This window comes from Lepisma saccharinum, chromosome 9 (genome assembly GCF_977018435.1).
Source record: "Lepisma saccharinum chromosome 9, izLepSacc3.1, whole genome shotgun sequence".
NCBI lineage: Eukaryota > Metazoa > Arthropoda > Insecta > Zygentoma > Lepismatidae > Lepisma > Lepisma saccharinum.
This window is the reverse complement of record NC_139237.1, coordinates 62,365,375-62,378,219: the sequence shown is the minus strand read 5'-3', so window position 1 is coordinate 62,378,219 and position 12,845 is coordinate 62,365,375. Positions and strand designations below refer to the sequence as shown.

Sequence of the window (12,845 nt, the reverse complement as noted above, 5' to 3'; positions counted from 1 at the left end):
TATGGTAAAAATACCAGTAGGTTGGCAACCTTGCTTTATGCACTGTAAGGCAAGTCTTAAGTAAAATTGCCAGCTCCTTGCTTTAGGCTAGGTTAGACAAAAAAAAAGCTGTAGGTAGCCTGTCGGCTGTTTACTCTTCCCTCTCTCTCTCCCCTCTCTCTTTTTTTTTTTTTTTTTGTAAAAGGCTATGGCAAAAATACCAGTAGGTTGGCAACCTTGCTTTATGCACTGTAAGGCAAGCCTCAAGCAAGGTTGCCAGCTTCTTGCTTGAGGCTAGGTTAGACAAAAACACCTTGGTGATTTTTTTTCGAGTAAGATGTTGACAACACTGCGAGAAAATAGGGGGGGGGGGTTATGCCTTACAAGAGCAAACCATCAAGGCGAGCCCCACCGAGCTTTACTTTCGGGTGTAGTGTTCGCAACACTGCAAGAAAAAGGTTGCCAGCTCCTTGCTTTAGGTTAGGTTAAACCAAAAACCTTGGTGATTTTTTCGAGTAAGATGTTGGCAACACTGCGAGAAAAAGGTTGCCAGCTCCTTGCTTTAGGTTAGGTTAGACCAAAAACCTTGGTGATTTTTTCGAGTATGAAGCTGGCAACACTGCACCATCAAATAGAGCTCATGCCTTACGAGAGAAATCCATTAAGGCGAGCTCCTCACTTCAGCTCCTCACTTGAGGTTTGTGAACTCTCTAATCTGGACTACTTTTCTCCAAACCTAGTGTAGCAGTACAGTTAAACGAACAGTGATATGAAGAATTTCTATTTTCACAACGTTGAGATTCCTTTGTCGCCAGGGATTAGCAATCCGCGCACATGAAGACTTAAGTTCAAATTTTCATCAGCTGCTGCACTTACGAAAATACTATGTACATGAACTATGGGAGTGGATGGGACGTTTGGGCTACAAATGGCTCTCACGTAACATTCAGAACGAGATCATTGATATATTAGGGAGATCTGTTTTGCGCTCCGTGGTAGCAGATATTAAAAGTCGGGAATATTTTGCTATTATGGTTGACGAAACTTGTGACATATCCATCCGTGAACAATTGACATTTCGAACTGTGCATGAAAATTTTGAGGAATTTTTTGAGGAATTCATGGGCTTTTGCAAGATTTCGAACACTGAGGCCAAAACTCTTTTTGACGTTGTAAAATACATTCTGGTGCGTCTGGACTTGCCCATACAGAATCTGAGGGGACAGTGTTACGATGGCGCCTCTAGTATGAGGGGAAGATTTAAAGGGCTACAAAAGTTAGTTACAGATCTGCAGTCACAGGCTATTTATGTACACTGTGCAGCTCATAGCTTGAACTTTGCAGTTGAGGACAGCTTGCGTCACCTGCCCTGTATCAGATACAATGAATTTAGCCAACGACTTGTTAAGGACTGTTAGGGAATCCCCTAAAAGAATGCAAATATTAGGAATATTATTGATGTGGACGAGAAGACTGGCCATACTGGACTGGGACCACTTTGCCCTCGTCGGTGGACGTTGGGAGCCTCCAGTATCCAACAGATCATAAAGAACTATGAAAACCTTCTCAATTTGTTTGAGAAATTTTCTGAATACTGCATGTGATGGGTCCAATAGAAGAGGTAAACTATAAGATTCAGTCTCCACGCATTGGTGCTACAGAAGTGAAATAAAAACTAAAATACTTGACTATATCTTTCAAGAAAAGCAAATGGGTTTTGAGCTGTTCTGGCAGAAATGCACAGAGGGCAAACCCAGCCTGGTTGATGAGCCAGATTTCCCCGGCAACGTCACGTTCCTTAGAGACTTGAAAATCTTGATGCTGCCAAACCTCACAAGTTCTACACTCCAAAAGAGTATTATAAATTAATATACACTGACGTGTGTAATACAGTAAAATCATGTGTTAAACAAAGACATGAATCTACAGGACTACAAAAAGTAACAGCCGTAGAGAAAGAATGCATCTTAGATGTGAATAGTTGCACAACAAACTTTGAGCAAACGCGAGAATTCTTTCACCAAGATTTGGATTCCGATAGGCTCTCCTTACACCTGTCCATGCTTGGTGATATCGCCAATCAGAAGAAAGTGATTCTAACTACCATGCGTGACATAAGGAAGTTTCTTTTGGAAGACAGGACCCTCCAGGAGCTTCTGCCTGAAGTTGCCAAATTCATGATGGTCCTGCGCATTGTGCCAGTGACGACAGCCACAGCCGAAAGTGCTCTTTGCCGACTGTAAACATATTTCAGATCTACAATGGGGCAGAAGAGACTAAGCAGCTTGGCGGTACTCCACATACATCAAACTGTGCTTGATAATTTCGACCTGAGACCGCTCGTTAATGAGTTAATAAAAAATAACCCAGTACGTAGAGCAACTTTTGCTTCATTTTGAAATGATGTTCATATGTTTTTGTTGTGTATGTCACTTTATATCTTAGTGTACGTACATGCTATGTGTTTTTTTTATTATTGCAAAATTAAATTAAAAAAGTAAAATATTGTAGCAAGAACAAAAAAGTAAAATTATTTTCCTGCGAGTTGTGTTAGCATTTATGTAAATAGTTAAATAAAACTGTTAAAGATTGTAAATATTCGTTAATTTTTATGGATACGTCAACACTAAGGTTATTTGCACCGGTCACATATCCTTTCTTTACAGGTCTGTTGCGGACATTAAAACACACTCATGGCCTCGCCGGGACTCGAAGCTAAGACCTCCGGAATCAAAGCGATTTGAATCAACCACCCAACACGATCGGCTACCGAGGCCAGCATAAAACTGTTAGGTTGGCCTCTTAATGTAAATACATACTTTTCAATAAAAATGTTAATTGTTATCTAAAAAAACAAATGAGCAGACACAAAAGACATAATGAGACTTTGAAACATTTTCTAAACGTTTTTCATGTTACATTTCATTTGCATGAGGAATATAATAGCTGCTTAAAAACTGCTATACGAAGACGTAGTTTTTATTTTCAAAAAGGGATGAAGTGAGTCATTCATTCATTTATTTCAGTGATCAGAGCCCCCAATAATTTTGACAAGTCGGCGCTGCTCTTATATGTAACAATTCAAATAGAAATGTTGTTGGTGAGGAAAGTTTTTGTAAACTCGGGAAAATAATTGTGATAATTAAGGAACGGAACTTTAGGTAAATAAATTTTGTTTTTTTTCTGCGATAAGATAGAGACCCTCGTTTTGCCAAAATTTTGATCATAGCCTTATATGTCAACACAGCAAATTTTATTTGACATAAAAGCACATATTTTCCAGTTTTCCGTATGTAAATACATATTTTGCGAATTTTCATTTTAAATACATAAAATTGCTCATTGCCTTCAGCTACCTCCAAATCCTCGAAGGAGAAATGCTTATTCTCCGCACCTCTTTCATACCGAGAGCGTTAGGTTTGTTTTGTCTTTGAACACGCTCGCTGGCAGACTTCTGGAGCCTCGCCTACGATCGTATTGGGGGAAAATATTATCCAAATGAAGCTGTTGTAAATGATCTCGAAATTCTGCAAGAACTGTTGAAGGATCGCTCCTTAAAAGTCGATTTGGCATACATCTCAACAAACCTGTCCTTTCTCTCTTATTCCATACGAAACCTTCAATCGTCCGCGAACACCTTGGCAGCGAAGTCCGTATAGTAGAAACGAAACTGAAAGATCTCACTGGATCTAAAGCACAAGTGCTTATGTCTAAATTTACAGATTTTTTGGGGAAAAACCAAGGTTTTCAAACTTTGTGTCAAATTGCACGTGTATTAGAAGGTGTAGTAGAGGAAGAGGATGCTTTGGAAAACTTCAGCGTTAGTGACATTTCATGCTTCAAATATGCAAGAATTGTTTGTTGTGACGTGGAGCGTCTTTCTCACATTATAAGATGCATCTTAGAGATAATCGTCACAAATTTACAATGGAGAATTTGGAAAATACTATGGTGATCCAGTGCAACTCTTCCAAAAAAATAGCTCGCTAAGAGTAAGCATTTAGAAACTGATTTCAGGTGTTTAAAATGCATGTTATATTTTGTTTTTATTACCAAATATTTTTTATTTTTGTCACATATTTTCAACATTTATGACACATAAAAAAAAATATTTCTGAATTTTTTAGCACATAAAGTTCCGTTAGTGTCACCATCATTGTTGAACACAAGTTTCGTTGTGTTAATACAGGGTGTCCAGCTTAGACCTTTAACATTACAAAACAGTATAACTTTAGTGACATTCAACTTCAAATGAATCTTGTTGTTTGTATGGGACTGTCAACTTTGGCCATTTGCGAGAATCACCAGTACTTCGAGTTGACGTGACGCGCATGCGCGTGTAACTCATAAATTCCAAGATGGCGGAGTGGATGGTTCAGCAGAAGGTGTTCTGCGTTCTTTCACTGGCAGCAAACAAATCTGTGAAGCTTGTTCAACGTGCTTTTCAGCGTGAATTCAATCTTCAACGTCACGACAATGTTCCTTCCTATTTGAGTATTTGCTAAGTGGGATAAACAACTAAGAGAAACTGGTGCGCGGGAAGTACGCGAAGCGGAAGGTATCAGAGGAAAAGATTGAAGTGATTTGCACTTGCATTCACAAGAAGTCTAAGAAAATCAATAAGACGTGCAAGTTTAGAGCTCAACATTCCTCGGTCTACTATCCTTGACGTTGTGCACAAAATGTTACGTCTACGGCCGTACAAGATCCAGTTACATCAACGAAATTATCCTGATGATAAACCTAAAAGACAGACGTCTTCGGGCAAAATGTTAACCAAAATTGACAACAACAATGCTTTTCTGAACAAGGTGTGCTTTTCTGATGAAGTTGCATTCCACACGTGTGGCAAAGTTAACAAGCAAATTTGCCGTATTTGGAGAAGTGACAATCGTCATGAGTTTCGTGAAATTATGAGAGACTCGCCAAAAGTGTGTGGTGTGCGTTAATGAAAGAGAAGATAATAGGCCCGTTCTTCTTTGCTGAAGAAACAGTGAAAGGAACGAATTATTTAGACATGCTTCAGCATTACACTGTGCCTCAAATGCCTCCAGAAACCATTTTCCAACAAGACGGAGCCCCGGCATATTTTGCTATCATTGTACGAGAATTTCTCGATGAGCATTTTCCCAGAATATGGATAGGAAGAGGATCTAAACCTTGGCCTCCGAGCTCGCCGGATCTTTCCCCCCTAGACTTTTTCTTTTGGGGGTTCATCAAGGACCAAGTCTACAGTATGCCCGTCGAGAACTTGGAAGATCTGCGTAACAGAATTCGTCAGGCGATTAACAATGTGACCCCTCAAATGCTAGTGAATACCTGGACGTAATTGGAATATCGGTTCGACATCTGCCGTGCCACAGGGGGGCTCATATCGAGGTTGTGTGAAGTGCTGGTGCTGGGACAAAAAAATGCATAAGTTTTTCTACCAAAATGCAAATTTTGGTAATAAAATTGTGTTTCTCTGCAAAATTATGCTCTTTTGTAATGTTAAAGGTCTAAGCCGGACACCCTGTACATTAGCTTTCATGTAATTATCCAGGAGTGCATGGCGTAGGTATGCAAGAACTTGCCTTCCGATACGATAAGAGTGGCGGCGATTAGGGGGGCGAGGGGGAGAGGGCAGTTGCCCCCGGTTTTGGGACCCAATCGGCGCCACAAGTGCCACAATGCCTTTGGTGAGAAAGAAAAATAGCTCCTGCTAAAAAGTTAAAACTTCTTTGTTCCTTTTTATTACCTAACCGGTACTAATTTCTGGACATACCTCCCTAAAACATACAATTGCACTTAGCTTAACCCGCGATCGGCCGCGGGTGAGAACCGCACTCACTTTAAATTTTAGTGAAGCGCCATTTTAACGGTATTTAAAATATTGGCCTGTGCTGCTATCTAGCTGACTTTTAGAGTTTCGCGAGCGACCTGATCACATTTTTATGACATGACGTAAACGGCATTATTAGAGAGACCATTGTTGTGGAAATGGTGTTGTCAGAGTGAGCGCAGAGCCCACACGCAACCGATTACGTTATATATTATTTACATTTGTGCATTATTTAGTCAATAGATCTATCCTGTTTCTAGTGAGTTTTCGTACCTATATGTTCTTGTCAGAGTTCTGGAGATCAGATGGAACTACCTCAGAGGAACATGCGCTTTTTGTTAACGCTGAGACTTGTTGGCTTCGACGATGTATACTACGCTGTTTGAAAACATATAAACATTTTGAAACAAAATTGTAATTAATAAGAAGGATTATAATAAACAGATCATTACAAGTACAAAAAGTAAATTTAAAAAAATAAAAATACGGTGAAATATGCCTGAAAAGCAAGGGTGAGCGCCGCGCTCACCAGCAACCGTGGACGTGACTACAGCGAGCGCGACCGATAATACAGGGTGATTCAAAAAAATGTTAACACTATATGGGAAATAGAAAATGTACTACTCACAGTCTACGTTTACTTCTGTAATGAATAAATTATTCTAACACCCATGTTTGCATAGACTGTCACACACTAAGCATACTGTATAACACACTAAACACGAATAAATTCGTGTCATTGTAGCAAAGTTTCCTCCTTTAAGAAGCAAATTTTCTGTTTCCCATATAGTGTTAACATTTTTTTTCATTCACCGTCCATTTTGCTGATATAGACAAGTGCACTTGGCCACCTTGCTACTGAAATTTGTCTTACCGCCTTCAGCAACGTCTTGTCGTCCTGGCGTACTCCGTAGAAACCAACACCAGAGATCGCGAAGATGAGAAGACCAAGGAAGATGACCATTGCGGCGGGGGCAACTGCCTGGGACTGGATAAGCTCCACGAAGGCCATGTACAGGCCCATCAGCGTGGAGCCCAGAACTATGAAAACTACTCCACATAGCTGTAAAGAGGACCGTCATGTATTTAAGTTCAAAAATAGCTACGGACAATTGCTTGCACATGTGATCACAAATTGCTTGCTTTGTCTATACTGTTTTAACTCCATTCTATACACAGATAACTGGTCGATCCTCTAAGTGCCTACACAGGGTATCGAACCTACAAACCCTTCATCTCAAGGCGACGACATTAAAACTACTCCATCGGAAGGCACTGTCTGCATTGACTACAGAAAGAGAATAATTATTGCGTTGTAATTATTAATTAGCATATGTATATACATATATCTGCAATGTGGAGGCAAAGGAAACAATATTTACCATATTTGCCAGCGTATAAGACCCACCCCCATTTTTTGTACATATTTTTGAGAAAATGAAAAGTCGCTTGAAACCTCACCTAAATCAGAATTGAAGGTACAGGTAATCAAAAACTGAGTGTCGGCGTATAAGACGCACCCTGTTTTTAATGGCCTATTTTTAAAGGAAAAATGTGCGTTTTATACGCCGGCAAATACGGTAGTTAATATTTTCGTATTTAGTGTCCTTCATTTTGTTATAAAATTTGACATATCTAAAATTTACAACACTATATTCAATCTGAACATTTGGAAGCATGAAAATAACATTAAGACTTATGAACATAACATACATATTTTCAGTTAATAACCTAAATTTTTTAACTAAACCCTGAAAAATAAGATCTAATTGTAATAACATAGATTATTAGAAGAGAATGAAACGTGAAGTTCACGTCCTTATTTATAACTAAGTAACATGATATAGTGACCGAATTTTTTTGTTATTCATAAATATACAACAGGATCCTGTATATAAATTAAAGGCTTGTATTAGTTTCAGATATCCCGATTGCGCAACCTTAATTTGCTTATTTAATATAAATGTAAATATATGGAAAATCCTAGACAATCACCACGCAAAAACTATAATTCAAAGTAACTGTATTTATGCCATGGAATAATTTTAATGTCAAACCATACATTCAAAATGTATAATTGCAACCTTCGATACTTCTTTCGGTCTATATTTTCTGGTAACACTTTTAACAAAGTATTAAATTATTCTAATACAAGAATCTCACAGGTATTATTTCAACATCCGTTGCAATTAAACTAAAACGATAATCACACGAAAAATATATTTGTGTTAAAATTGGAATACTTCTTGAATAACTTTCAAGTAACACTAACGTCTGAGTTAACCAGTTATTCTTAATTTAATGATTAAGGGCGCAGAATAACACCTCATCATGTGTACGACGGACCTGCAATCAAATAGTTAGGACGAATTGAAATTTGCAAATATCTACAACGTAGAAAACTGAAATTTTCATGTTGTTGTTTTGATACCAAAACTATGAGAGGAAAGCGGAAATAAATTGATTCTTCCATGTCCAGTGTATTACTTGAATAACATACTAATACCACCAACTATAATTTAAAACTTCATTCTTATGCCAACCTCTGTGAGAATTTTCATGTGTGCACATGTTAACTAATTTTATATTATACGCTGCATTTAATTTACATTTTTGCATATGAACTTACATTTACATATATATTGGCAATTTCTACTTCATATAATAGTACACGTGCACTATTTAAATTATAATGATTTAGTTACAATAAGTTTGTGTAGTAACTGTCATTCAGCTACAGAGAGAAAAGGAAATACTATACCATGGAAGTAATTTAGTTTTAAATGAACCGAAACTAACCTAACCAAAACAAGGCGAATCTAACGGTAATACGTTGGAACAGGGAACACACACACGTGTGTGTGTGCGTGTGTGTTTTGAGCTTTATAACTTATGAAAGTATTTTAAAATTCAAATTGTGTTCTTAATGAAAATAGCAACAATGTATTTTATGTAGGTATATTTATTAAGAGCGTGAAGACATTTTTATTTTATGAAATACAATTTTTGTAGCTATGAATTACTGTTCTAGGATTTCTGTTTTGATGAACAAGATATCAATAAAATATCAGATTGATATTCATTACATATTCTAAACTGAAGATGATGAAGAATGGGATAAGATGCAGTATTATGTTTTCCTTGTTATAGGATGGAATAATACTAAGATTTATTTATGAATAACATAAATATCTGTGATAATGCATATAGGATACGTACTTGTATATTCTTGTACATATATATATTTCTTTCTTTAATTGAGAAAGATAGAGCGTTGACTTCCACATTCAATTCAAGCACGGTTCATCGAACCAAAACAAACAATTAAGAAGTTGAGCCTACACATCGTAACCGAACATGATCAAACCTAAGCACAACTAATTGAATGAAGTGTAACCAAACCTAAACTAAGATATCGTTATATAAAGTACCCTAACCAAATCAAGTATTACACAATATTGAATTGATAAGGAGAATATTCTTCATACTTCCAAGATTTCCCCATACCAGTAACTTACTGGTTACATCGAGTAATAATAATAATACTGCCTAGTTTTCCATTCATCATTTTCCGTTCTATTTGATATCTTGTTCATGCTGGTTATAACTAGGACTATTCAATACTTGCAGTTTTTGATACTGTTTTCTTAAGGTCATCATGGGTTTTACTGTTTTACTTTAAATGCATTGGAATGCTGATAGGTACTCTTTACTTGTTTCCCACATACAAAGAAATAACTCTTGTGTACTGAATTTTAACTCACCACCAGCGCTAAGTTGAAGAATATGAAAGGAAGTTTTGCTTCCTTCATCTGATTTTGCATTTTCGATGGTCACCAATCAAGGCCGATTGCAACAAATACAGGGACAAAGATTAACAAGGATCGAATACTTCATATCTCTCTTGCATAATCTGTGCGTATCCGATGTTTATTTATTTCATTTATTTGCGATTACCGCTTCTTGCAGTTTTTACCATATCAATGTACTGTACATAAACTAACATATTTATTTTTTACTTTGTCTACATTATTTTCTTAGCAAAATAAAAAAACTATTCATTATCGATAGAAATTACTCTTGCTATACTGATATTCCACATCATGAAATGCAGCGTGGAGCCACCTGGTATGCATGTCTTCTTCATCTTTCTTTTTATGGCTCACGCCGCGTTTGCAGTTTCTAGCCAAGGTTGCCGAATAAAGGTAAAAAAAAAGGTAAAGTGTTCCCCTGTGCTTATCACCACGCCATGAAGGCGTATAGGGGTGTGGGGGTAACGCCCCACACTTTCTTGATCCGGTCGTGAGTGGGGGTGATGTGATCAGCACCACGCCCCTGACCGCCTTTACCCCCCAGGGTTTCCCACAGGTACCCATGTTATTCGACGCTGGGTGGGCGCCGGGGCCGCTTCCAATGTTAGAAAAGTTCCCGGATTTGAACCGGCCGGGGATCGAACCCGGGACCTTTAGCATGGTAGTCAGACGCGTTACCGACTGAGCCACCGCGGCCGAATTCAGGTTCTATTGTTAATATATATGTTCTAAACTGTTGTTGAATGTCATTCACTTTCTTCGAAACACTAATGTCTTCCTGTTCTTATGGTATAACAGTTTTGTGAGGTTATTAATTTAAATTGTGGTTGTTTAAATAGTAAACTTATGTTTTCTAGCGAAACTATAGATAATCCAAATAACTGCAGTTTGAGGTTCAGATATTAGTGTAGATAAGGATATCGGAAATGGTACCTGTGCATGTTGTAAGTTTTTATATAGAGAGTCTCGGTATTGTTGTCTTAAGGGACATTCAAAAAATAAATGATTAAGTGTTTGATTAGCTTCTCCGCATTGGCAGGAAGTTGATGGCACAATCTCTAAACGAGCCAAATGTTGATTTACTAATACATGACGTGTTCGCATTCTTAATATAAAAACATTCACTGCCCGAGGTAGATTCATGTTTTGGTACCAAGATCTATGATTTCTGACTTGAGCATCCCACTTATAGGATGTGGTATTTTGTAGCTCTATTTTGCACCACTCCTCCCACTGTTTTTGTAACTTATATTTTACTCTGGGTAAGAGATCTGTATAAGGTAGTCGAAAAGGTGTTACATAATCCTCGCTTCTCGCTTTTTTTGCATTTGCATCTACTATGTCATGATATTTGTTTTGATTGCTATGCGCACGGATGTAAGTGAAAACCACTTTCTGTCCATTTTGTCGATGTTTCATTGTGCATAAAATCAAGTATTCAAATGTTGTTAACTTGTAAGCAGCACTGCCTGTTCTCGACAAAGCCTGCAAGAAGCTCAATGCATCAGTGAGGGTTACGGAGTGATTACTTCTTAGTTCTACAACGTAGAGGAGCGCTTGATATATGGCATAACACTCAGCCGAAAATATTGACGCATCTTGTGGTAATGTAAATTTTTTAATTAAATTGTACGACGGGACATATGCATTTCGAAAAGACAAGGATCTGTGGAAAGGGCCAAGATTATTAGGACTGGAGAGAGCCAAGATTTACTTCATAGGTTATAACTACAACCTTCAGCAGCGTGATCATTGACTGCATAAAGTAATTTACACTGTTTAACTTACGTCACAACACTGAAAGATAAAATGAGACGAGACGTGAATAACATAGATGTTATAAAATATGGTTATAGCGCGAATAATATCCTTGGTTATAATACAGCATTTTAAAACTAAAAAAAATCCAAGAGTATAAAACAATGCCACTGTGCAAGATGGAAAATCACAATAATTCTTACTTGGTCGATAGCTCGAGAGAGACTTTTCATTATTCGTCGCCAGGAAAGCTTCAAGGATCTGCACGCCACTAGAACACGGTTGGGAGTTATTGCCACACACCTTTTACTGTTCTTTCACACCGGAACAACGATACGTTGCAAGTGTCGCTTGTTACTTTTATTCAACACTTGGATCGCACATGAGTAGTGAATATTTTATCCTCTAGTCGAGAGACCAACTAGCAATAATCTTAGAAATATTTCGAACCTGTAGTTTGATAGCATAATAAAGTCTCAACATGTATTACAGTGTGAGAATATATATATAGTGTATATATATATATATGTATGTGTGTGTGTGTGGTCAAAGTTTTTAAGCATTATTATCATACTGTGTTTGATTACTGTGAAGTGTCAGGCCAGTCTAATTCTTAAATTTTCTTCAAAACCCGGAGACTTTGAGTGTTCTTGTCAGACCCTCATACACGTTTACTTGATCGCAAACTGATTTTCTTTAACAATTGAATCTGTTATACGAACAACATTGTAACCAACAGTTTTAGCGACAGAGACATTAAATAGGATAAGAAATGTTTTTGACTTCTGGAATATAGTAGTTACAAGTTATATGAGCAGATAGAAAAGTTTTTCTGCACCGTGGAACTTCCTGTTTGAGGAAAAATGTAAAAGAGAAAGGAACACGGCTGATTGTTTTGCTGTTTCTGTGGCATTCGCATTTTGTTAGATACAATGTTGTTGGTGCAACCCGTTCAATTGAAACAACAAATAAATACCTAGTGACGGCGCCAGAGGAAATGAGTGGGGGAAGCAGATGAGGGTGAGTATATTTTTCTGGAGAACAGTCACATTCAGTATACAACTAAATACAGTTGGTCTGAAAGATAATTTATTTTACTTGTTTATTTGTGGACGGGCTAGTCGACTAGGGGAGGAATGCCATTCGCTTCCCTGCCCCTCTAACCCTCTGGCTTAATTAGCAGAAACGATTTATAAATCGTATTTTTTTTTGTTAAATAAGGTCTAATGACAGATACAAAATCAAGCCTGTAAGGCAAAGTAAAGAAAATAACTTTCTCTATCCCTTAACTGTTTTGCCGTCCAAGACACGATACTGATATTGCGATGCTATTAGTGTTATAGATTATCCAAAACAATAATAAAGATATGGGCCTCCCTGATGGCGCAGTAATAGCGTGGTCACCTTATAATCAAGGAGTCCTGGGCACATGGCACGTGGTTCGGATCCCACTTTAAATTGTAGGTCCAGTGCCG

At 37.6% G+C, this 12,845-nt stretch overlaps 1 protein-coding gene across 2 annotated transcripts in view; it reads right to left on the bottom strand.

The window, feature by feature from the left end:
* Positions 1-12,845, bottom strand: part of LOC145992693 (tetraspanin-9-like) — a 53,147-nt gene that overhangs the window by 39,979 nt on the left and 323 nt on the right. The window contains exons 1-2 of one of the 2 annotated variants that reach the window (XM_083129073.1): positions 9,565-9,702; positions 6,675-6,863 (exon numbers count right to left, since the gene is read on the bottom strand). In XM_083129073.1, the coding sequence (XP_082985199.1) occupies positions 6,675-6,863; positions 9,565-9,624 (249 nt within the window). In that variant the 5' untranslated portion in view covers positions 9,625-9,702. Of the gene's footprint in view, positions 1-6,674; positions 6,864-9,564; positions 9,703-12,845 lie in introns of those variants that run through there. The other variant, XM_083129074.1, reaches the window with a different exon arrangement.